The sequence below is a fragment of the Pseudophryne corroboree genome, chromosome 2, assembly GCF_028390025.1.
Source record: "Pseudophryne corroboree isolate aPseCor3 chromosome 2, aPseCor3.hap2, whole genome shotgun sequence".
Lineage (NCBI taxonomy): Eukaryota > Metazoa > Chordata > Amphibia > Anura > Myobatrachidae > Pseudophryne > Pseudophryne corroboree.
This window is the reverse complement of record NC_086445.1, coordinates 478709403-478737168: the sequence shown is the minus strand read 5'-3', so window position 1 is coordinate 478737168 and position 27766 is coordinate 478709403. Positions and strand designations below refer to the sequence as shown.

General features: G+C 44.5%; 1 protein-coding gene across 1 annotated transcript in view; it reads right to left on the bottom strand.

Moving 5' to 3' along the window:
- Nucleotides 1-362: 362 nt before the first annotated feature.
- The window catches only part of VKORC1L1 (vitamin K epoxide reductase complex subunit 1 like 1), a 129781-nt gene continuing 102377 nt past the window's right edge, over nt 363-27766 (bottom strand). Inside the window, exons 2-3 of the mRNA XM_063953837.1 lie at nt 11792-11901; nt 363-1871 (exon numbers count right to left, since the gene is read on the bottom strand). Coding sequence (XP_063809907.1) covers nt 1645-1871; nt 11792-11901 — 337 coding nt within the window. The 3' untranslated portion in view covers nt 363-1644. The remainder of the gene's footprint in view (nt 1872-11791; nt 11902-27766) is intronic.

The following is a 27766-nucleotide window of genomic DNA, read 5'->3' as shown; positions in this document are numbered from 1 at the left end:
GTGGCACTGAGAGTGCTACGCATATAATAGTACCAAGACCGGCTTGAACAACAAAAAATGGTCTGATCTCTCAAACCGGTTACAGTATTTGTTTACCATAAGCTACATCCCCAGTAACAGAAGCATTCTTCTAGCTGGCTAGACGTCGCACAAAGAAACTTTTTTCACCAATGGCAAATCTTTTTTTATACAAGACTATCTTCCCATGTTCTGGCAGGAATTGCAGCATGACTGCCAAACATCTGACAAGCAATTCTGATAGCAGCATAACAAATCCCATCACTTAAAAACCTAAAACAGTACACATCATTTATGTTTAGAGCTGTTCAGAGTTGTGGTGCATAAAATTAATTAAGCAAGCATAAGAAGATTTAAGTTTTATTATTTGCAGTTTTTGGTCACTTTGAAAAATGGCAGCAAAGAAAAAACAAATCCACAAGTGTCCTTATTGTATGGTTGTTCAGAGAGAACCACATGCAGTTTCACTGACAATTCCCAGAATAAAAGTATGGAAACAGTGCTTAATACTGGGAGTACCATTTATGCAGAGTGGAGAGAGGAGTTCCACTGTGGTGTTTTCGCAGTTAGCTTTATACTGGTGGATCAAGAAGAGACTCAAATTCCAGAAGCTTGGTTTTGAAACCGGTTTACATTAAGCCATGGGCTATAGGAATTGTTTGGGTTCTGTGTCCATAATCATGGCATAACCAGGAACAATTTGCTTCCATGCCATCATGAGCTTCTATACTGGCTCTCAGAATCTATCCTTGAACCTTACTAACACTGCAGACTTGCCTTCTTGTGTATTATTCTGTCTATATGTTCCACTATCAGGGATGATGCAATCATTGAAACTGACCAGCAACTTGCAACCACTGTCTAGAATACGCTCCACAGCCCAGCTGCTACAGTGCTTACAAGAATCCAGGGATGCGTCAGTCGCAAATTAGTGCAATAAAGCTGCAATCATTTCCCCAAACTTCATTTGCTTCCTGTATAACATTACATCGTAGTATACAGCTTCCTTGATGTAAGGTCTCCAAACATATGGCAAACATGGTTAAGGTGATGTGGCAAGTTAAAGTTTTAACGCTGCTCAATCTGGATAGAAATCAAAAGTGGACAGTATTTGGCTGCAACAACTGTTAAGAACATCTGAATTACCAATGGCAGCCATAAAATACATGGAACCCTGAAATACCAATGGTAGCCACAAAATAAGCGAGTATAACCATTTCAGCCACATGATAAAAGCTTTAAATTAAAAAAACAAAACAAAGCATAATAAATTACCCGCATTTAAGGAATGACACACAAAACAAACCGAGAGAGGGAGGCACAAGAGGGTAAACATGTTGCCAGGAACAGAAAATGTGCCACTTTACACAAGTTTGTAAGTACAGTTAAAGCTTGTCACTCATTTAATTTAGAATCACTCCTTCATCCATTTCAAATGGGAGGCGGCATTGCAAAATTATACACATATCCAGGGCCCTTTCAGTCAGAAGTAATAAAAAAAGATAATTGGTTAAGATTGTTCTTTATCTTGGAAATGGTCTGTCCCCCAACCAATAAAAGTGTACTGCAAAATAAACTTTAAGGAAGCAGAGTCCTTCAGACCCAAGTCCGAGTTCAAGAGGCCTCTCATTCTTGTTTATCCTGCAGCTGCCTTTTCCAGGCTTCATTCAAGTAAACTAGTCGTTTGTAGTTGATGATAAGGAGAATGAAGTTCAGCAAATAAGTGGTGACGTAGATAATACAGAAGTCCTTCAGCACAAAGTACAGGATGTATGCCAGGTAGAGTGACCCTACTACTGACACTATAGATGTGGTCATTAGCACTAATGCTGCTACAGCACTTACTGTCATACCTGCAAGAGAGGAAACCAGAGTTATATAGGCCAGAATGACATGTTATCTGTGCATGCAATTCACTCCAAACATTGTTATACAGAAATAGCAATATGAAACATAGAAGCACTTTGGTCCTATCACTTCAGCACTACAGAACCATGCTTTTATAAGGGAAATACTGTAGCCTCCACATTGAAATACAGTTTCTACAAGAAACTTCTGTAGTACGGACACAGTAATGGTACATGGGGAGATGATGGGATGAAGGCTGCATTGCAGAGAACTGGGAGGAAGAGCTTCACTTCTGTACTTACGCTGAATTGCTTTTTTTTTTTTTTTTTTTTGCCTGAAGCCAGTAAAGCTGAAGAGTGAAGGAAGAATGTTCTGGCAGACACAGAGGAAACGTCACTTGAATGTTGTAACTGCCACAATGCTGAAAAAGTTCAGTTTTTAAGTAAACAGCACAAACAGTGTTAAGGTGTGTACACGCGGTGAGAAATCTAAGATTTTGACTATATAGTCAAACTCTTAAGGAAAGTTAGTGCAGATCTCAAGCTGTTAGGCAGCTTGCGATACAGATTCGATCCCGATGCACACTCCCGTGGGGTCGGTATTGGAAGGCTAGATAGACTGTGCAGGCAAGTCAATCTTGACTATCTAGTGTACGATCTAGTACAAAGTATAGTCAAAATTGGCACTTAGTCAAAATCGTACATAGATCAAATCTGTACCATCTGGGCTCTGAAGAAAGTTCAAGGGAAATCAGTCAAAATCGGGCATAGCAAAGATCTCACCGTGGGTACACACACCTTTACATATTATAATAGCTCCAAAAGAAAATTGGAATTCAGGGTTTTCTTTCTATATCCACTGATCTGGCAAATTTCTTTTCCCAAAATATCACTCAGAAAGTGTCTGTTTAGGATTGAATTATGTAAAGAAATTATATTTAAAACTTGTCCAAAGAATTTTATAAAAAAAAAAAATATATAATACTATTACATAATTTCTTTAACATCTGTAAAAATAATAATAAAAATAAATAACTAACTAAATATATATATATATATATATATATATATATATTTTTTTTTTTACATTTGGACCATAAAGACTGATTTTCCCACTGGCTGCTCGCACTGTGGGAGCTGAGGGGTAAACTTACGGTTTCCAGTTGGCTGATCCTCTCTGCAGCCACCGGGTGATTTTTTTATTTTTTGTGTGTGTGTGTGTGTGTGGGGAAGGGGGGGGGGGGATCCAGCAGTTATCAGCAGCATGACAGACACTGGCGGGGAGTGCAGGGATGCAGAGGGGCTGGGAGGCCCCTCCGGTTTGTGGCTGCTAGAAGATCTTCCGGCAGCAGCTCATTCTGCATTTGACTGGTCGCATTGTTTGTAGCCAGGTCACGGTCAAATAACGTATAGTCTGGTATGGTCAAAAATTATGCGACCACACCAGGCAAGTGGTTAAACAAGTAAATTAATTTTAAGTATTATCCTACCCTATATAGCATTAACCCATTTACCTGCCTCCCTGCCCCAGTTGCAATCTAATTTCCTACGACAGAAACACATTAGGGACAATCCATCAATCAGTATTATCTACAGGCAGGTCTGCACGGAATGCTATCAATATCTCGGCCATCGGAATCCCGGCACTCAGCAAACCGGTGCCGTAATGCTGACACCTATTCTCCCTTTTGGGGTGTCCACGACACCCCTGGAGGGAGAAAAAATATTGTGGCGTGCGTAACGAGCGCAGCGAGCCTGCAAGGGGCTCTTTTGTGCTTGCCCCGCTGTGGCATTCCGGTGTCCAGCATGTTGCGGTCAGGATTCTGCCTGCCAGGATGATGGGTGCCGGCATATCAATACCAACCTGGTCTGCACTATGGTTGCAATCTACTCAGGGGCCAAATGATGTTCCAATAACTGCACCCACTCTGCCCATCACCAGGAGAAGTACAGGAGAAATGTCAAGAGAAACATGCAAGACAGCAGCATGCATGTGTAAGTAGAAGTCAGAATACATTGACAAGTTCAACATTTATACAGGATCTATTCAATAGAGCATATATCTATAGAATATAGAAGTGATGCAAATATAAATCTCATGGTCGACAGCAAGGGTGTAGCGAGGGTGGCTCCAGTGGAGCGTGAGCTCCGGAGAAGTTAGAGGGCGCGCTGCCGCCCACCCCCACACCCTTCCCTCGGGCCACTGTACTGGCAGCCTCAGAACAGGAGGCGCACACTGACTCGGAGACTAGATAGGGAACAGGACAGGCCAGAGGTGACAGCAGGAGACACTGACAGCCGGCACATGCCGGAGCTCTGCCCACTCTCTTTATATGTCTCACTGTCTGCTTGTAGCTGTGCAGCAGGGTTACTTCTGTCCTGCAACACCACTCTCTGCCCCCACTGCTGCAGCACCTCTTTCTACATTGATGTTGCAGCACCTCTCTCTGCCTCTCAGGAAATTCTGGGACATTATTTTCATTGAAGTATAGTGGGATTATCAGGTCTGGGATATCAGTTTTAGGGTTAAGGCATTGTGGACTATGAAAGTGTGTGTGTGTGTGTGTGTGTGTGTGTGTGTGTGTGTGTGTGTGTGTGTGTGGGGTATTCTGATGCAGTAATTTCATTGAAAGCTTCGGGGGGTTTGGGTCTGGGGGGGGGGGGGGGGGAGGTCACATTTGGGGCATTATTTTAATTGAGGCATTGGGAGATTATCAGATTACCATGAGATCTACAAGGTCTACAACCGCCCTTGTCACCAATTTAGGATTTTTAAATGTTGTTTCTTTTCAAATGTAACATGCCACCACATGTTGGCTAGGCCCCCCAATTCAGTATAGGGGAGGGGGGCACCAAAACAAGTCCTTGCTCCGGGCACTACGGCGCCTAACTACACCTCTGGTCGACAGTACATTACTAGTGTATTAGAAAACGTTTGAAAATGTGGTGAAATACATATTCATGAAATATGCAGAACCATAATGGGACCGCAAAAGACGACCTGCATCAGTTCCTAGTTCTAAAAAGCTTCACGAAATGCAAAGAAAAAAAATACAGAAAAGTACTAACAAAAACAGGGAATAACTATTTGTAACCTTTATTTTTAAGATGCTACAAAGTGTACACATTACGGTAAAAGGTATACATAGAAAACACTAACATGGTATTAGAGCACAAATACAATATACAAAATGCAACAATAGATCAAAGTATAAGTAACTAGCAAAAATACCAAACAACACAGCACAGACTGGGAAGGACCAGGCAGCAGAGTAGAGCACAGGTGACGTGGATAGTGCAATGGAGGGCCCCTACCTGTGAGAGCTTAAATACTAACCAGACAGAATGAAGGTGCAACAATATCCATCTGAAATGCACAGTGCCACTATTTAGGATACTGGTCCTAAACATAAGCTTGTCATCAGTTAGCTCCATCTACAGACATGCTCCCAAAAATGAATGTTCATTGGGGGGAGAAAGATGAATGAGAATGGGCCCTACACACTTCCAGATCTCAGTGCACGATATGAACGTTCTCATTCATTAATGAACGAGAACTCGTTCATATCGTGCAGTGTGGGGGCCCGCGCTCGTTAATCGTTGGTGCCAGGTGCCTTATGCATGCAGGCCAACATGGACGAGACTGTCCATATTAGCATGCACTGCTATGGAGCCGGGTGATGGGGGGAGTGAAGAAACTCCCCCCCGGTCACCTCCCTCCAGTCGGGTAGCTCGGCGGCGGATAGCGGAGTGTGTAGGGCCCATTGCTCTATAAAAACTCATGCAGTCTAATAATATTTAGGTCAGGCAGTTTTAGATTATCCCTCTCTGCACGTTACATGCAAACATAAAAGAGAAGGTAAAAACCTGCGCTACAAATAAATCATCAATAAAACTAACAGATATACAGATATGACAATCCAAATAACACACACACTATATATATATATACACACACACACACACATATACATATATACATGCATACACACACACATACACCTGTTAACTTAATAGCCATATCTGCACACACTCTGCATGTTTAAATAAAATAATAATAATAATTCTACATCCAGTGACATCATAAACACCCATAATTATGTCAAATATGCTTTGTCAGTCAAATACAGGTGCACTAAATAGTAAACTTTGACAGCAGATTTCGTAGCACCATTACGGTGAATAAAAAACATTATATAATAAAAACACATTCACAAGACCGTGTTTTTCCCCATGTAAATCTGAAATTATGATATTTTAGTAAATAAAATTGTAGGTTTGATATTTATAAATGTACTGGAACATACTGATCAGTATACTCACAATGCATATCAGAGTTGTGCTTTGGAATTCCATCCTTAGGCTTGTTACCCACAGGCAATAAGAAATCACTAGTGACACTGCATGACAAACCTTACTGTATCTGACAAGCAACAGTATCAGCTCTTTCAATTGCTGTTGGGAAGGGTTTGTAGTAATAAAGAAAGGAATAAATAAGGCAAATACATATTTCAACTGCATGTCAGACATCAGAGGGAGCACTGCTCAAAATGTTATCAAGAAATGAATACCTCCTGCTTACAAGCAACTAAAAACTGAAGTCTATCCTAAAGCAGTGGTTCCCAAAGTTTCTCTGTTCACAGAACCAAAAGAGGAAGATCAATTCAACACCATGGGCACCACATGCAGTTCCAGTACACTTCTTGTCTAATCACATCACCGCGCAAAATCACAGACGGCAGAGGTACAGTGACAAGATGATACAAGTGCAACTGAGCATCATGGTGGTGCTTAGCGGCAAATCGCCAGTAAATGAAAACCTTCATGGTGTCAGTGATTTTTCAGGTCACTCCTAGGTCTTCTTAAAAGCAGCAAAGTAGGCGCTTCAAACTTTCATGTGTTCATTGGGCCTAATTCAGCCCTGATTGCTAGGCTGCATTTTCGTACAGCCTGCAATCAGGTCTGAACTGCGCATGCACCGCAATGCGCAGGGGCATCGGTCCGCAGTGACGGGGAGCACTGGGATGATGCAAGAAAAGCACAAGGTGACTGACAGGAAGAGGCCGTTTGTGGGTGGCAACTGACCACTTTTAAGGCGTGTCCAGAAAAACAAGGAGGGACCAGGCGTGTGGAGGGAGGGTTTCTGACTTCAGCTCCGGCCCTGATCATCGCACTGGAAGAGTAAGTCCTGGTCTGTGAAGAGACTGCACAAACCTCTGTTTGTGTAGCTCTCCTGCACATGCGATCACACCCCTGCAAAAAACGCACCCTAACGACCAGGTCTGAATTATGCCCATTGTGCAATACTGGTCTCTGAGCTGGATCCATGCAGAGCTAGGTGAAAATATTTCAGCTGTTGTGAAACCTTCTTCAGGCACAATAATGAACAGAAATATACATCTCTGAAGGACCGCCCTGCTCCAATTAGACTAAGAAATGAACGTTTTGCTACCAGACCACTGCATGCATCACAGGCATACGTACTTAAGAACCAGGGAAGATGGTCTTCAAGCTGATAGAACATTTTCTGCAGCTCCATCAAAAGGCTTAAGGCTCAGGGCTGTATTTTTTGGGGCGTGATACTCCTGTGGTCGTCTCCTGTGACTTGCTTCCGTTATGAACTTATAAAGAAATTTTCGGATACATAGGGGGAAATGTAATTGTTTTGGGGCACGTCAAAGAAAGGGAATCAAGACTAGTAGCATTAAATGATTCTGCGATTACTTATCACGGTTGCTTTGCCCAAATGCACTGGATTTAAGAGCATAATGTGCAACGGGTTGGGCGGGATGCTAAAAACTGTACTTTTGCCACCCAAAAGCCCAATTTTTCGGGGATTTCTCAGGCAACTATAAGCAAAAAATAAAGTGCGCCAGCAGCAAAACAATTGAATAGTTGGGTGGTCATTTCTTACAGGCACCCTAGAACAATTGAATGCCCCCCATATACTCATGCACACCAAGACTCTTATATACAATTGCAACCATGATTAGAGAACTATATATACTGGTTAAGTGGATTAGAAATTACCTGCCAGCTTGCTTATCCCAGATGCAGTCCCTGCTTGGCTGGGTGATCCTGCTGTAAAAATCAGCATGGTGATCATGTGGTACTCCAATAAATTCACTGCGTGCGTAGATTGGGAGTCACTGGCTTATATTGAGCAGTGGAGGATATCGTATAAATGAAGACACACAAAACTAGTGTTGAAACCAGCCTTTAGAGATGCTGAACCAAACGCATGTTTCTCAAATGCATCAGTTTTAAAAAGAGGTCAAAATAAATAAATAAAGCCCTCTTGCCAAAATAATTTGATTTGGGACTGGACCAGTAACGCCTGTAACTGGCAGCAGTGAGCAGAATCACACTGTTTAAGAACCTCTGTCCTTAGGCATACTTCAATAAATTCAGAGACAACCTCAAAATATGAGACATGTATTCTTGGTGGTGCACCACAAGTATGCAATTGCTGCGAACATTTGCACCTGTAGGCCAGCAAACATTGGAGAAGTCTAAAAGAAAAAAACGTTGCGCATGTAAAGATTCAGAAAGAAGCTTTGACCGTTACTACATAAGATTAAAAAAAATTGGGACATTAGGAGAGTTGTGTTTTGCCGAAAAACGCGGGATACAAACTAGCTTAAAACACAGTAATGTTGCTCATCTGATGGCTGAGGTGTTCTTCAGTGCTTATGGTAAAAAGTACATACAGAAAGGTACAGTTTGCTGCAGTTTGCTGAAATTCTAGGATCATTTCCACTTTGTCAGCATAAAAGTTTGAAGCCCTTTCATAATTCTACTGCATGACTGTAAAAAGTTATCTAGGTTATAAAAAAAAAAAAAAAAAAGTATTACACCACTGTAATTACATATAATAAGCATTGATAATTATTTCAATAAGTAATTGTTTGTTTGTTTTTTTGCTTATTAGGGCGGATTTAAAACATTTTCACCGGCAGCTGTCAGAGCCGGGCACCCAAAGGAGCAGTCCAATTGTTGGTCCATTTGGGTGCGAACAGCAGCTGGGCGCCTGCATTTCAGCTTGCACATCCCGGAGGTAGCGAGCTGAAATGAGCAAAACGTGACCCATTGGGCACCCGAACAGCACTTTTCGCATCGCGCCAGCACTTTGGTCAGGTTTAGCTGTTTTATGTAGCTAAACCCAGGTTGTCTGGATGGGATCAGCATAGAAAAGAACAATTGAATTCAGCCTTTAAAAACCACAATACAGAAATGTATATTTTTAAAACATTTGCTGATAAACTTATAGGCCCTACACACATGCCGATTTTTTTGAAAGATATGAACGATCTCGTTCATATCTTTCAGTGTGGAGGCTCCAGCGATGAACGATGCGCGGCCCCGCGCTCGTTCATCGCTGGTCCCCCGTCGGCTGTGCATGCAGGCCAATATGGACGATCTCGTCCATATTTGCCTGCACTTCAATGGAGCCGTGTGACGGGGGGAGTGAAGAAACTTCACTCCCTCCGTCACTGCCCCCCCCGCCGCCGGGTCGCTCGTCGGCCGTATCCGCCGTCGGGCGGGTCGGCCAGTGTGTAGGGCCCCTTACTCAGACACACAGTCTAAGCATGAATATGCCAATATTTTTACAAAGGCCCCAGTTACAAAATATTAAGTTTCTTATGTATAGGACACTGGTTCTATATGTATACACTAGCTGTTCTACCCATTCTTCACATGGGAGTTACTGATTTTAACGTTTTTAAATATAAATGAGACGTCAATGTAAGTAAAACATTAATCCATGGTTCTTGGCGTTACCCGAGGAGCACCCGTAGCAAATACGGTTAAAAGTGACAGGACCATTTTTGTAGTTTATTAAAATTCTACACACTAGAGGTGCAATCCAAATTTTGATATGATTGTCCGCTGTTACCGCAACACAAGCCATGCATCAGTAGTGACATCATTATGTCAACCCCCTCTTCATCCTCCTAGGGGAGGTTTATTAAAATTCTAATTAAGTAGTTTTCCTAATTCCCGCCTGCACCTATAGCTAATTTCATCTTCCCAATATATCGGGAAGTAAGAGAATTCCTGACGAGTCAGCGAGTGAGGGCTTTCAGAGATAGAGATATATATATATATATATATATATATACACACACACACACACACACACACACACACACACACACACACACACACATATATATACACACACATATACATATATATATATATATATATATATATATATATATATATATATATATATATATCTATCGAATCTCTCTCTAAATAAATAGTATTTTTTCCCCTTTTCTCTCTCCTATTCACTTTTAATTATTTCTATGTCCACCACACTGTCTGTGATAATGCTCAAAGCATAGAGAACCCTGTTACGCTTTACACATATTGTTAAAGGTTTGCCCTTTGGGCAATATGCAAAACAAAGTTGTTTGCCAATGTGATTTTTTGGTATCATGTGCCCAGTGTTGTCAAACCAAAGATCAGTCAGGCACTTTCTTTGCCCGTGGCCCAGCTTGTGGCCTAGGGGTAGCTTATTGTAATTTGCTTTGTGGCGTCTTTAACAGTGTGACTCTGGCAGGAAATAACCAAGAGAACAGCAATATTTTTGTTTTGGGTGTGTTCATAAAAGATTATGGGGGATATCCAATTAGCCCCGGTAATTTACCGGGGCTAATTGTCCCGCTGGGGGCTAATTAGCCCCGATAAGCTGCGCGTGCCACGGCTTATCAGGGATTTTGTTTCACCTGCCTCTGGCAGGCGAAGCAGAATCCCCGGTAACAGCCCCGTTTTCGTCCGAAAACGGGGCTGTTTCACACAAAAACACACAGGTTTCACTGAACATGTGTGTTTTGGGGAGAAAGTTTGTTTTTTTACAGGCGATCAATCTAAATAGCCTGTAAAAAAAACAAAAAAAAACCCACACACACACACAACAGTGAAACATCGAAAAAAAAAAAAAAAAAAAAAAAGTTAGAAAAACAGTTGAAAGGACATTTTTCAGACCCGATGTTTTACCGGGAAAATTGGATATCCCCCTATAGGTACATGTGAAATCATAATCATTATTTTATACAAATAGTACAAAATAAGATACCAACAGGAACTTAAGTGGGGGCATGGTTTATAGAGAGATAAAAACCTCGTGCTGGTATGCGTGCTCCCGATACTACCGCGGTAACAATTTTTTAAAAAGAATTTGCTGCACGGTTTTCAGCGCTGAAAATCCTGCGGGACGTCCGCAGAAGGGGGTTTCGGGAGGGGGGGGGGTCGGGTCGGGGGATGTTAGACACACTGACACTCATGCACACACACACACTCTTTATACTCACCGATACTGCAGAAGACCTGGCTCCTGCCATTGGATGCAGAATACACAACTTCAGAAGCTATTTGAACCCTTCTAATTGCTTAATTAGTCCTCGGGACTAAAATCAGACTTGCTCTATAGGTGTGGAAAAAAAAAAAAAGACGCTGTGATTTCTATAGAAATCACTGCATCCCATTTTCTGTCCCGCAATTGAATAGCTTTTCAAATTCCCCTTCGGCAACTGAATTCCCGTCCAAGTTGTGCACAAATGTATGTCATATAAATAAGACAATGGGTTAATTTAGATATCCCCAGACAAATGTTCCACTGATTCTACTACAATCATTTTATGTACAACATACTTGGCTTCATGGACAGCAAACATACAACAGCAGGTGACCTTTTATCTGTGATGGAAAATGTCATGTGATTTGATGGCCTTACGACCAAGACTTTTAATTCAGCCTTTCCCACCTTCTATTATATTAATATGTTCACAATGCTCGTTTCTCCACACGTAGCAAGGATGGTGTATTTACTCTTCAGCTTGAACTGCTACTGCAATCTGTCAGGTTTCCACAACAGAAATGCCTAGACTACATGGCTACATTGAAACTGTACTCACCCAGAAGCATCTGTAGTAAATAAAAAATAAGTCCAAAGACACTGTTTGGTTGATTCATTACACTATCATTTCCAAAGATGGAACCCAAAAGACCAAATCCACGACCCCATCTGCAGAACAGAAAACAGTCATAAGTTTAGTGGTCCCCATAAAAATGTTTACATTATATGCATATATACATACAGAGTGTCCAGGACTGCATTTAACGTATTAGGGGTATATTCAATAAGAGTCGGATCCATTCCGACATGCATTTGTTGGAATGGATCAGACAACCCCTATTCAATAGAGTGGCCAAATCAGACTGTCGGATTTAAACCTAATCCGACTGTCAGATTTGGCAGATGTCCATGTGGCTGTCAGCAGCTACCCGTGTGTGAGAACACAGGGAGCTGCTGGAGGCGCACATCACGGCCGCCCAGTGCCGCGCTGCAGGGAGAGAGGCGACAGGCCGGGGGATGGCCGTCAAGGTATCTCTCATCCCCGCTCCCCCGCAGCCTGCCGCACTACTCCCCGTAGCCGCCGCACCGCTCCCCACCACTTTTTTTAAAGTCTGATTGAGATGGTCAGAAAAGGGGACCAAAACCTGACGGATTTGACCCCGTTTCCGACAGAAGCACGCGGAACGGCGGCTATTCCGCCAAGTCGGGAATTCGACTTGTCTGAAAAAAACTGCACTTTTTGAATAGGTCGGAACCCCTTACGACCGAAATCTGTCGGAAGCTGCCGTCTTTCCAACAAAACGGCAGCTTCCGACAGCTATTGAATACACCCCTTAGAATACAATGGAATGCATAAGAAAACATGCACAGACTCAAAAGGAAAAAACAAACATATGCATTTGGGTGAACAGGATAAGATAGATGCAAGAATGTTGTTCTTTAGTAGGACAATTTAGGTTCTCCAATAGTAACACAAAGAGGGTCGATTCAATTAGGGGTAAAGAAACGAGTTGCAGCGGCATCTTAACACCATTAATGGCATCCAAACTTGCACTAGACTCACTGATTACTGTACACAGCCCTATGGTACTGCAAACCGAAGTCAGTGAGTTTGGCTGGAACATAAGTGCGGAATACAGTCGCACCTACTCGCAGGGGAGAGAGCATTGCCCCTAATTGATCTGACCTCAAATGGTGAAAAGACTGACCTCAAATGATATATAGACACTGCTTAATTTGATAGTTTCACAATAGTAATATATTTAATTTAAATGAGTTGACAGTGTCACCATGAATCATGGCATGGCACGGCAAACTACACACAAATCACACAAACTGCAACAGGAAAGAAACCGGATTTATAAATCTGAATAAGCCTATACATTAGGTTTATTAAACGCCTAAAAAACAAATAGAAGTTTTGCAGCTTTGTCAGTACCCAAACGGATTCTAAGTTTTAACTGCACGTAACCAAATGTGGAAAATATTTTCTACTGAAGCGGATGCTGCAGCTGTTAGCAATTGCTCTACAGCTACCACGATATTTTCATTACCAGCTACAGTTTCTGAACCAATGGGCATTTTCCACCAGTCTATTGGTGCCGCTGTCGACAAACATTGTCAACAAACAAGAGGTCATCAATTAAACTGGGTTGCTTTTGCTTGGAATTTGAAAAGTGTTTGTAGAAGGTTATTTGAATATGGAATATATATATATATATATATATATATATATATATATATATTATATAATATACACACACACACACACACACACACAGGTTGAGTATCCCTTATCCAAAATGCTTGGGACCAGAAGTATTTTGGATATCTGATATTTACGTATTTTGGAATAATTGCATACCATTATTATTATAAAATTTTATTTATAAGGCGCCACAAGTGTTTTGCAGCGCCGTACAAAGGACAGTACAGGGAGACAAAACTTAGCATTACAGTAAATAAATAACAGAAATAGAGTACAGGTAACAAAGAGCACCACACATTCTCAAGACATAATACAGCTAAGATGTAAGTAGCGAGGGAGTAATCATCGTACTACTTGGGGCTGGCGGCCATAGATAGAGAAGAGCCTTTACCAGCAGGAGAAAAAACAGGCAAAGATGGTCGCTGAGTAGGAGAGAGCCGCGAGTGAAATGTGTCGAAAAGAGGGCTTTGACAACAAGGGGAAAGAGGGCCCTGCTCTGAAGAGCTAACAATCTAGTGGGGAGGGGCAACAGACAGAAGACATGAGGTGCAAGCAAGCGGGAGGAAGCCTGATGGCAGTATGCAAGTAAAGCAGAGATGTTCAAGGCATGAGGCAGGGGGATGGAAGAGCAGCCTCAGGACTAGGTTATGCATCGGAGGGGTACGCTTTGATAAATAGGTGGGTTTTCAGTGCCCGTTTGAAGCTTTGAAAGGTCGGGGAGAGTAATGAAGCGGGGGAGCGCATTCCACTGAAGGGGTACATCACAGGCAAAATCTTGAACTCGTGCATGGGAAGCAGTGACCAGGGCAGAGGAGAGGCGACGGTCATCGGCGGACCGTAGTGGGTGGGTGGGAGTATGAAGGGAGAGGAGGTTGGAGATGTAGGGAGCAGTGGAATTAAAGATGGCCTTGTATGCGAGGGTGAGGAGTTTGAAGAGGATTCTGTAGGGGAATGGGAGCCAGTGTAGATTTTGTCGAAGGGGAGTGGCAGATGTGGAGCGGCGGGAGAGGTAGATAAGCCTAGCTGCGGATTTGAGTACAGATTGGACGGGACCAAGATGGGAGCAAATGAGGCCAGTGAGGAGAACATTGCAGTAGTCGAGTCGTAAGATGACCAGTGAGTGGATGATAAGTTTAGTTGCACTCTGGGAGAGAAATGGCATGATGCGAGCAATGTTGCATAGCTGGAACCGACAGGATTGCGCCAGAGCTTGGATGTAGGGTGCAAAGGAGAGGGAGGAGTCAAGAGTGACGCCCAGGCAGCGGAGTTGGGGAACGGGGGAGATGGTGGTGTTGTCAACAGCGAGAGATAATTGTAGGGGGTGTTGCTATGGCTGGGGGAAAGATAATGAGTTCAGTTTTCTCCATGTTGAGCTTCAGAGAGCGTTCAGACATCCAGGAGGAGATGTCAGAGAGGCAGCTGAAGACCTGAGAGAGGACAGAGGGGGACAGATCAGCAGATTAGAGGTAGAGTTGTGTGTCATCAGCATAGAGGTGGTATTGAAGGACAAAGGAGTTAATGAGCGCACCCAGGGAAGAGGAGTACTGGGAGTACAGAAGGGGGCCTAGGACAGAACCCTGAGGGATACCATAATGAGATATCACGGAGAGGGGACCCTAATCTAAGCACAGAATGTATTTGTTTCATATACATCTTATACACATAGGGATATATTCAATAAGAGTCTGATCCATTCCGACACGCATTTGTCAGAATGGACCCGACAACCCCTATTTAATAGAGTGGCCAAATCAGACTGTCGGATTTGGCCGGTGTCCATGCAGCTGTCAGCAGCTCCCCGTGTGTGAGAACACAGGGAGCTACTGGAGCCGCACATCACGGTCGCCCAGTGCCGCGCTGCGGTGAGAGTGGTGACTGGCCGGGGGATGGTCGTCAAGGTACCTGCCAGCCCCGCTCCCCATAGCCCTCCGCACCGCTCCCCGTCTCCTCACCTCAATCTGACTTTTTTTAAAGTCGGATTGAGATTGTCGGAAAGGGGGCAAATACCTGTTGGATTTGGCCCAGTTTCCGACAGAAGCACGCAGATCGGTGGCTATTCCGCCGATCCACGTGTTTTCCATCAAGTCGGGAATTCCCGACTTGTCGGAAAAAAACTGCCTATATTGAATAGGTTGGAACATCTTTCCGACCGAAAATCTGTCGGAAGCTGCCGTCTTACAAGACGGCAGCTTCCGACAGCTATTGAATACACCCCATAGCCTGAAGCTAATTTTAGCCAATATTTTTAATAACTCATTAAACAAAGTGTGTATAAATTCACACAACTCATTTATGTTTCATATACACCTTATACACAGCCTGAAGGTCATTTAATACAATATTTTTAATAATTTTGTGTATTAAACAGTTTGTGTACAGTGAGCCATCAGAAAACAAAGGTTTCACTAGCTCACTCAAAAAAATCTGTATATCGGATTATTCCGTATTTCGAAATATTTGGATATGGGATACTTGGAATCTGGTCTCTAGGTAGACAGTAACTAGGTCGACAGGGTTTCTAGGTCAACAGGTCGACATGAGTTTCACTTTTTTTCTTCATTTTTTTTTTACTTTTTCATACGTTACGATCCACGTGGACTACAATTGGGAACGGTAACCTGTGACGAGTGCAGTGGCAGCGGAGCGAGGAGCCTTTCGTTCGCCATGCAAGGGGACGCGGTTCACTAATTGGTGTTCCCGATCACTGTATGGAGAAAACTACACCCAAAAAAACCCCAAACCACTCATGTCGACCTTTTGACCTGTCGACCTAGAACATGTTGACTTAGCATCCCTGTCGACCTAGTTACTATCGACATTCCATACCACACCTGGGATACCAAACATGTGTTGGTGTGTAAAATTATATATATATATATATATATATATATATATATATATACTTCCTTTTTACGCCGGGTTCTTGTGCTTGCTACAGTGTGTCCCCTCCCATAAGAAACTGCTTTAGGACATCCCCGATGTTAATCCTTGTGGAGCCCAGTGTACCCCGCAGCAGAAAACGAGATTTATGGTAAGAACTTACAGTTGTTAAATCTCTTTCTGCAAGGTACGCTGGGCTCCATAATGATTAACATCAGGGTGTAGAGTTGGATCTTGATCCGAGGCACCAACAGGCTCAAAGCTTTGGCTGTTCCCAAGATGCACAGCGCCGCCTCCTCTATAACCCCGCCTCCGTGCACAGGAGCTCAGTTTCGTTAACCAGTCCAATGCAGTAGCAGGTACCAGAGACGACAATCGTGAGTAGCCACATACACCACACACTCGCTACAGGAGAGGGTGTCAGCTGCTAATGCCATACCAACCCAAAGAAGCCAAGTGCGTCAGGGTGGGCGCCTTGTGGAGCCCAGTGTACCTCGCAGAAAGAGATTTAACAACGGTACGGTCTTACCATAAATCTCGTTTTCTGCTGCGGGGTACACTGGGCTCCACAAGGATTAACATCAGGGTTGTCCTAAAGCAGTTCCTTATGGGAGGGGACACACTGTAGCAAGCACAAGAACCCGGCATAAAAAGGAAGCATCCTGGGAGGCGGAAGTATCGAAGGCATAGAACCTTATGAACGCGTTCACTGAGGACCACGTAGCCGCCTTGCACATTTGTTCAAGGGTCGCACCACGGCGGGCCACCCAAGAAGGTCCAACAGACCGAGTAGAATGGGCTTTGATGGTTGCAGGAGCTGGAAGACCAGCCTGTACATAAGCATGTGCAATCACCATTCTAATCCATCTGGCCAAGGTCTGCTTGTTAGCAGGCCAGCCACGTTTGTGAAAACCAAACAGTACAAAAAGAGAATCAGATTTCCGAATGGAGGAGGTTCTTTTCACATAGATACGGAGAGCCCGTACCACATCCAAAGACCACTCTTTAGATGACAACTCTGGAGAATTAAAGGCCAAAACCACAATTTCCTGGTTAAGGTGGAAGGAAGACACCACCTTGGGTAAATAACCCGGACGCGTTCTAAGAACCGCCTGGTCACAGTGAAAAATCAGATGGGGGGACTTACAGGACAAGGCACCCAAGTCCAAGACCCTTCTAGCTGAAGCGATAGCCAGCAAAAAAAAACACCTTAAGGGAAAGCCACTTAAGGTCTGCAGACGCAAGATGTTCAAATGAAGACTCTTGCAAGGCCTCCAGATCCACCAACAGATCCCAAGGTGCCACAGGAGGTACATAAGGAGGCTGAATCCGCAAGATGCCCTGAGTGAAGGTATGAACATCAGGTAGGGCAGCAATCTTTCTCTGAAACCAAACCGACAAGGCAGAAATGTGAACCTTGAGGGAGGCCAGACGAAGGCCTAAATCCAGGCCCTGTTGTAGGAAGGCCAACAGTTTGGCTGTACTAAACTTGAAAACGTCATGATTATGAGACGCGCACCAAGTAAAGAATTCCAGACCATATGGTAAATCCGAGCGGAAGCTGGCTTACGGGCCTTCAACATAGTTTGAACGACTGCCTCCAGAAAACCCTTGGCCCTCAAGACGGAAGCTTCAAGAGCCATGCCGTCAAAGCCAGACGGGACAAGACCTGGTAAACAAAAGGGCCCTGAACGAGGAGGTCTGGTCGTTGTGAAAGTAGAAGGGGACGATCTAGCGAGAGGCCCTGTAGATTGGAGAACCAGTGCCGTCTGGGCCACGCTGGAGCAATCAGAAGTAGATTTCCTCCTTCTTGCTTGAACTTCCGTATTACTCTGGACAGGAGTGACACCAGAGGGATCATGTATGGCAGCCAAAAGTTCCATGGAATTGGCAGAGCGTCCTCGAACGCTGCTTGAGGATCCCTTGTCCTTGCTCCGAAGACCGGAACCTTGTGATTGTGTCGAGACGCCATCAGGTCCACATCTGGAAGGCCCCACTTGTCCACAAGAAGTTGAAAGACCTCCGGATGGAGGCTCCACTCTCCGGCGTGTACGTCATGACGGCTGAGAAAGTCCGCTTCCCAGTTTAGAACGCCCGGAATGAACACTGCGGATATGGCCGGCAGATGGTGTTCTGCCCACTAAAGAATCCGTGATACTTCCCTCATTGCCATGTGGCTTCGAGTGCCGCCTTGATTGATGTACGCCACCGTGATGGCGTTGTCCGATTGTACTTGAACAGGCCTGTTCTGTATCAAATGCTGGTTCAGAGCATTGTACACGGCCTGCAATTCCAGAATGTTTATCGGGAGGAGAGACTCCTCCTTGGTCCACCGACCCTGAAGGGAGTGTTGCTCCAACACGCGCCCCATCCCCTCAGACTGGCATCCGTCGTCAGAAGGACCCAGTTGGAGATCCAGAAGGGACGGCCCCTGCTCTATCGTTGGTCCTGCAGCCACCAGCTCAGTGACAGACGGACCTCCAGAGACGAGGAGATCATGCGAGACCTGATCCGGTGAGGCACACCGTCCCACTTGGCAAGTATCAGATTCTGCAGAGGGCGGGAATGTAATTGAGCATACTCCACCATGTCGAAAGCCGACACCATGAGACCTAGCACTTGCATCGCCGAATGTATCAACACTTTCGGATGAGATTGGAAGCATCGAATCCAGTCCTGAAGTTTCAGGACCTTCTCCTGAGACAAGGACAACCGCTGGTTGTGAGTGTCCAACAACGCCCCCAGGTGCACCATGCTCTGAGCAGGGACCAGGGAAGATTTCTTCCAGTTATTGAGCCACCCGCGTGTCTTTCAGCCCAGAGGAGGATTCTTGTTACCTCTGACATTGCAGCTCTGCTCTTCGTTCTGCCTTGCCTGTTTATGTAGGGCACCGCCCTGGCGTTGCCCGACTGAACTTGAATGGCTTGATCTTTTAGAAGATGTGCCGCTTGTAGAAGGCCGTTGTATATGGCCCTTAGTTCCAGAATGTTTACCGGGAGGAGAGCTTCCCGATTTGACCACTTTCCTTCGAAGTCCTCCCCTTGGGTGACTGCTCCCCCCAACCTCTGAGACTTGCATCCGTGGTTAGAAGAATCCAATTCTCAATCCCGAACCTGCGGCCCTCGAGTAGGTGAGATGTTTGCAGCCACCAGAGGAGTGAATTTCTGGCTTTCGGCGCGGGCGTATCCGCTGGTGCATGTGAAGATGTGATCCCGACCATTTGTCCAGGAAAGCCAATTAGAAGAACCGTGCCTGGAATTTTCCCTACTGTAAAGCCTCGTAGGATGCTATCACCTTCCCCAGAAGGCGAATGCACTGACGAACCGATACCCAGGCTGGCTTCAGGATATCCCGGACCGTTGATTGGATCACCGACGCTTTCTGTTGGCTCCAAATGTGACTTCGGAAGGTTCAGGATCCACCCAAGATGCTGGAGTAGGCGAGTTGAGAGAATACTGTGTAACAGCCTCTCCCTGGAAGATGCTTTTAGCAGCATATCGTCCAGATATGGAATTATGTTCACTCCGTCTGCAGAGGAGTAGTATCATCTCTGCCATGACCTAGGGGAATACCCTCAGTGCTGTGGAGAGGTCAAATGGCAGTGCCTGGAACAGATAGTGACAGTCCAGCAGCTCAGATCTTAGATAAGCCTGGTGAGGCGGCCAGATCGGAATGTGATGGTATGCATCCTTGATATCCAGGGATACTAGGAATTCCCACTCCACCAGACCTGAGATCACCGCTCTCAGAGAGTCTATCTTGAATTTCCTCAAGTAGGGTTCAATGTTTTTAGGTCTAATATTGGCCTTACCGAACCATCCTGTTTCGGTTCCACAAACAGGTTTGAGTAATAACCCTTGTGTTGTAGGTGAGGTGGAACTGGAACAATGACATTTGTTTGGCAAATGTTTGAATAGCTTCCAGAAGTAGTGTACTTCTTGTCCGAGAAGCTAGTAATAATCTGTGAGGCGGGAGTACTAGAAACTCCAGTCTGCACCCCTGGGCAACCTAACAGTTTCCAGGGGTCTAGGCAGGATATCGCCCAGATGTTTAACTGAAATCTCTTTAGTCTCCCTCCCAGCTGCCTGATCCCCAGGGAGTGAGATCCACCGACAAACTGAAGGGTTTGAGAAGGCAGAATCCGAATCCGTCCCTGGGAACCTGGCGCTGCAGGTTTTCGGGATTTTCACCAATATCCTCTAAAGGAAGTGGAGGAACCCTTGGACTCATGTTTAAACCTTGCGGGTCGAAGGGATTGCAGTGTAGGTGTAGGATATAATTTCCTGGTCTGTGCAGCTGCAGAAGGAAGATGTGCCGACTTACCCGCAGTTGGCATGGACATTCACGTATCCAGTGCATCCCAACAGGGCCTCACCTGTGAAGGGCGGACATGTCATACCTTTCTTAGATTCTGTATCTGCAGTCCATTGGTGTAGCCACCGTCCCCTGCTTGTCTAAACTGCCAGAGTAGTGGCCCCTGCATGAGGCAGGCCAATCTCCTTCATGGCCTCCAGCCGTGAAGCCTGTAGAATCCTGTAAGTGACATAGAAACAAGCAAATATCACTCCTATACATAGAATCTAAATCATCAAGTAAGGAGCCCGACCACGTAACTATAGCCCCAGAGATCTACGCAAGCAAGGGTCTCTGAGCCACACCTGTAGCAGTGCACAGTATTAGAGAGTAGTCTCAATCTGCGATCTGTCTAATCCTTTATGGAGGTTGTACAATTTACACACTCCGTAGGGATGTGTATTATATCTCTTGGTGTGCTCAGGTTTTCCCAAATAAGGAATTTAACGCTCTAAATAGTGGGAAGGCATATATATATATATATATATATATATATATATATATATATATATATATATTCCTCATCCCTATTAGCCTCAAATTATATGTTGCACCCCTCATATGTCAGTTGCATTATATGGCAAGTGTACGCTTTTCAGGGTACGTAGTTGGGGTGAGAGGCACAGCTGTGGGATTTGATTCCCCAGACATCTCAAAACTGTGGCTTCTTCCCAGCATGGGACATATTTGAAGAAAAATGTGCGAGTACACCTTGTGGAGGCCACCCCAGGGAGATCTGCCACCGAAGCCTGAGAATTTGTACAGTTTTTAGCATGGTATAGACTCCCCAGGAGAAGATATACACTCTGCTTTACAGGACAAAGTCCCCCAAATATGGTACAGTGGGTAAAACACAGGAAAATGTCAGTACAATTCCCCCCCCCCCCCCCCCTCCCTCCCCAGAATACCTTCAGAGTCACAGAGTACAAGGAGCCGGCCACACCATGCCCTTATAGACTTTTATTATGATAAAAAAAAAACTCTGAGTAGCTGAACCTCAACAGGGTAGCTAGTATCGAATTACACTCCCCCCGTATCTATAACACAGTGTTACTTATGTGGAGGGCAGCTCTCCCTGCCAGCATCTCTGCTGATGAACTGCAGGGAGAAAATGGCGCTGGCGAGTACTGGATCCGCTCTGAGTAGAAGACCCGCACCCTGTAATGGCGCGTCTTCCCGCACTTATTGTATTATACTGGCCTGATGTATTTTTTAGCTTACAGAGGGATTAGCCCCTGTTAGCAGTGTTGACCAGTGTAGGGTGATTGCGCTGGCCCAGGACGCCCCTCACAGCGCCGGACACAGTGTGCTGCTGAGCATTCCGGAGTGCAGCCTGTCAGAGCTGCGCTCCCACCCTTGTGCCGCCATACCCGCTGGCGACCCACTCTCCGGACCGCTGGCACTGTACTCACCACTCTTCTTTCTTCTTCTCTTAAAGTGTCCATGGCTCCCAAGGGACCTGTCTATACCCCATGGTACTAAATGGAACCCCAGCATCACTCTAGGACGTAAGAGAAATTACGTTAACACATTCTAGGGGATGCCCTAACTTATCAAGTACTTGCATTCCTTCCCTGTGCTGGATTTCAATGATAAGGGTCAGAGAATGGCTGTATTAAGGGGGGTACTCACGGAGCAATCACTGCTTAAAATCTAAATCTTAGATTTTAAGCAGTGATCTCTCCGTGTGTACCCCTCACAGCGATAGCGATGCGCAGCCCCGCGCATCGCTATCGCTGGTGCTAGATTGGCGCTGTGCTGAGCAGAAGGGGGGGGGGGTTACTGGCCTTTAGACAATTTCAGATCAACAAGCCGTCAGACACTGAAGTGTTAGTGAACCATGAAAGTGGAAATGAGCTTGTTTTATTAGCAAACGTAAGTAATTTATCAATGAGCAATGATTTTACTCTATTGTAGGAATATTTGACTGCTATAGGAAAACACATTTAAACAATTTAAAGGCAGTATTATTGAGCCACAGAATTAGACTTTAGCTTACGTACCAACCTGCAAATTATCAAATGGACAACCTTTTTAGCAAATGGACTGTTCAACAATTAATCAAAATTTTACAGGGACTATGTAAAATGCATAAAATAACAGCATATAACCATTTATACATTAATTTAATGTATAGAAAAAGCACAATATGTAACATTTTATTCCTCCGTTCTGTACAGTATCACATTAATAAAACAAGGCGGTCACATTGTAAGCTCCCCTTTATTAAGCATTAATCATGATTCTGCTCTCTTTGATATGTAATATCCATTGATCAATAGAGGTTTAAAACTATCTGTCCCGCTAATTGGATGAGCGCAGGGACTATTGATCACTCAGACAGGCAGTCAGACTTAATTACACCACCAATACTAAGCCAGTAACTGTAATGGAACAAAAGTAACAGAACTATTCTTTGAAAAGCAGCAGTCAAGAACAATGAAGATTGGTAGCGCTGCCCAGGACTGAGAGGGAATTAAAATTGTTTACTGTAAATTTTACAGGAAGGCGGGGATGAGGCGGCAAAATGGGCTTTTTCATTATATTTTGCCAGATATTTTTTGCCCAATTCAGTTTATTTTGCTGTAAAATTTACCTGCTATTGTGTGAAAATACACAGGATCCAGGATAAATTCCAAATCTGTGTGTTTTCATGGAAGCGGGAAGCAAAAACACAGCACTTATCAGAGATTTTGTTTCTCCTGCTAGGCGTTAATTGAATTCCCCCCAGGGAATCAATTAGCCTCAGTAATTTACCATGGCTATTTGAATTCCCCCCATGATTCTATTTGGGCTCGAGATGTGCAAACTCCCCGCTGTATTAACATCTTGATTGCCGAAGTGGAGGAGTGAAAGCTCTCCCCCTTTGGTGATACCCCCTGAGCACACAGAGCATTAGGTTAGTGCTTATGCGCTGTGTCACCCTGCCGGGACGGCTCCTTTGCACATGCACGCTACTCAAGCGAGATCCCCTGCGCAGTCCGCAGCCAGCACCCGCCACAGCCAGGGACAGCTGTCCCTGCTGTGGCGTATGGGCATCGACACCAGGCAGCCGTTGAAATCAGTGCATATCGGCCTGCTATCTTTTAGACAGCAGCGTCGCTAATGACAGGGGTGCATATTGCCCATCAGTCTTTTGAGCTTCAGAGCAGTATTAAAACTTCAAAGCAATTTCAGTAGCTATAATGAGTCATAATTTCACTCAGTGCTCCGACTCATCAGCTGGATTTACCATAATGCTGGCACCGCCTAGCACTCCTAACAATAGTCATTTGTCTAAATTCCATTATCTTTTACCAAAGCCCTCCCGTCAATCATATTCACTTTTTACTTAAGTCCGACTACTGCTCACAGAAAAAGCTATGACTAGCAAATAATTTACATTCCCCGTGCTGGGAACCAAACAGTAATGTCAGACATTTTAAATGCAACACGTCACAGGCACTATGAAAGCCACAGCATAAAGCAGGGATGGGGTACCTTCGGCCCTCCAGCTGTTAAACTACACTTACCAGCATGCCTTGCTACAGTGTTGCTATTTGGCCATGCTAAAACTGTTGCAGGGAATGTTGGGATGTGTAGTTCAACAACAGATGGAGGGCTGAAGTTTCCCCATCCCTGGCATAAAGTATGAACATAGAATTGTAAAGCATGGATTTTTGGTCACTTACCGTTAAATTCTTTTCTCTGAGGGACCATGGGATTGCAGGATGGGATGGATTGATGTCTAACCCCAGCAGGGGAAAAAATGGGCTCTGGTCGACTGAGTTTTAGTGGATGCTACACCCCAAAAAGAAGAGCAATAACCCCAGAAACGCATAACCTGCTCCTTAGGAGTAGTTACCGGGAGAAAAGTACTTCTTCCCCCGGCATCCTGGGCAATGATGGTCCAGACCAAACAAAACACCAGCCCCCCTGAACGAAGAGCTTCCAATGAAGGTTTTCATTCAGAATACACTGTCCAAGCATGGAGCCACAGGGCCCTACAAGCCGAAAACAGCAATAGTAGAAACCCTTGAAGCTGCACGGCCTCGCACATGAATTTAGCTGCACCGCAAAGCTGTTCTGCCAATTTAAGAAGGTCATTTTGGGACGCATCGTTGGGAATACCCTCAATGGGTCTGTCACCCAAATCTCCATGGCGGAGGCCAGCAATGGACGACTAACTACACCAGAGCCCATTAAAATGTACTTGAGACAACCTTCCAACTTCTTATCTAGTGTATCCTTAAGGATGCAGTACCTTGAACCGAAAGCACTGTGTGCTTAGATTAACGTGCAACTGCAGCATCGACTTTGGGAGGTAGTTTCCATTTCTGCACATGATCCGCCAGCAGCGGTTAAACTGAAGAAAAGGAAACAATAAGGAAACAAAATTCTTTTGTCCCGTGCATTCCAGCCTTGCTATATGAAGCCATGGCGGATAAGACCCTAATTGGGGAGTCTGCAAATCAGAAGCGGCTGTCGCCCAAGCATTCTCTTGCTGAAGTGTAACAGGCTTCAACTAAGGGGTATATGCAATTGCGGTCGAATTGCCGCAAATGTCGAAAAACGGGGCATTTTCGACAAAAAAACCTGTCGAATTGGAATCGACAATGCAATACAGTACTTTTCGACAAAATACCTGCCATTTCAGATTCGACTTTTTGCAATTCGACATTTCTCAAATTCGACATGTCTGCAATGGTAAAAATACGGCTTTTCGACAAAAGTATATTCAATTGAAGAATGTCGATTCGACAACAGTACTTTGACAGTCATTTCGTCAATTTCATTCCGCCTCATTTTGCGGTCGTGATCTAATAAAACATTTTAAAAACAGGGTTTTTTTGTGTTTTTTTGATTGCTAATAGCATATCTATTTATATTAGAAGGGATTATCTACTTGGTTTGTCTATTTAGGAGCCACAAGTATTATTTAATATATTTTTTAAAAGAATATATATATTTTTTTTAACTGACTAAAATAATATGGAGAGATCAGTGCATGTTTTTCAGTGGGAAGGGGTGGGAATGGGTTAAAATTCCTGAAAAACATAGCGTGGGGACCCCCCTCATAAGCATAACCAGCCTCGGGCTCTTTGAGACGGTCCTGGTTGTAAAAATACGGGGGGGGGGGGGGGGGGGAAATGACAAGGGATCCCCCGTATTTTAACAACCAGCACCGGGCTCTGCGTTCGGTCCTGGTGCCAAAAATACGGGGGACAAAACACGTAGGGGTCACCCGTATTTTTAACACCAGCACCGGGCTCCACTAGTCAGAGAGATAATGCCACAGCCGGGCGACACTTTTATACAGGTTGAGTATCCCATATCCAAATATTCCGAAATACGGAATATTCCGAAATACGGACTTTTTTGAGTGATAGTGAGATAGTGAAACCTTTGTTTTTTTGATGGCTCAATGTACACAAACTTTGTTTAATACACAGTTATTAAAAATATTGTATTAAATGACCTTCAGGCTGTGTGTATAAGGTGTATATAAAACGTAAATGAATTGTGTGAATGTACACACACTTTGTTTAATGCACAAAGTTACAAAAAATGTTGACTAAAATGATCTTCAGGCTGTGTGTATAAGGTGTATATGTAACATAAATGCATTCTGTGCTTAGATTTAGGTCCCATCACCATGATATCTCATTATAGTATACAATTATTCCAAAATACGGAAAAATCCCATATCCAAAATAACTCTGGTCCCAAGCATTTTGGATAAGGGATACTCAACCTGTATAGGTAATACAGAACAACAAAAGAAACTACTTGTTCAGCGCCTCAAACAAATCAATCATTTAAATAAAACCAACAAATTAAGGTACAACAGGCTCCTGAGACACTGCGCTTGCCACACCACTATGTGAGATGGATTGGAAGACTATAGAGCAAGAAAAGTGGCTGCGCTGTGTGTCAGCAGCTATATAAAATAGAGAGCACAACGTATAAAATGTAAAGAATTTATTCTCTTAATCAATATAGTTATAAAACATGTAGGTTAATAATACACCTATATCTGTCTCAGGTGATATAAAGGTTCAGCCGTGTGATAAAAATGGCTATCCAATATATTAAATCCTAATTGTGCAATATGGAGGGAACAGGAGAATTTGTAGATGTAGTTCCAGATAAATGTAAACATATACTAGCTCTCCGGCAAGGGCTGGTATAAACTTGGCCGGGCGTCCCCGGCTAGTGAGTCCTGCGTTGCCCGATGTTCTGCACAGAGGAGAGGAGTATTGCGGTGCCCAGTGCCGAGCACCTCCCAATAGAAAGAGATGTATAATCGTCTCCTGTATTCCTGATCGCCAGCCGGCGATGATGCAAGCTGCTGAAATGCACAATGTGATTGCACAGCGGAGCGGAAAGGTGGGTAACCCAATGCTGAGTACCTGCCGCCAGGAGGAAATGTGCGGTCGTCTCCTGTTCTCGTGATCGCTGGCCGGCGGTGATAGCAAGCTGTTGTCGGAGAGTAAAAAGGCGGTTTCTTGCCGCGGTCAGCTGGATGGAAGAGAAGCTGTGTGGATTTTGATAAAGTCACGTGATCGTGACGAAACGCGACAGGACCCCGCCTTCCATACACCTGGTCCAGGTGAATTAATCCTGTGCAATCCACACAGCTTCTCTTCCATCCAGCTGACCGGCTGACCGCGGCAAGAAACCGCCTTTGACTCTCCGACAGCAGCTTGCTATCACCGCCGGCCAGCGATCACGAGAACAGGAGACGACCGCACATTTCCTCCTGGCGGCAGGTACTCAGCATTGGGTTACCCACCTTTCCGCTCCGCTGTGCAATCACATTGTGCATTTCAGCAGCTTGCATCATCGCCGGCTGGCGATCAGGAATACAGGAGACGATTATACATCTCTTTCTATTGGGAGGTGCTCGGCACTGGGCACCGCAATACTCCTCTCCTCTGTGCAGAACATCGGGCAACGCAGGACTCACTAGCCGGGGACGCCCGGCCAAGTTTATACCAGCCCTTGCCGGAGAGGTAGTATATGTTTACATCTATCTGGAACTACATCTACAAATTCTGCTGTTCCCTCCATATTGCACAATTAGGATTTAATATATTGGATAGCCATTTT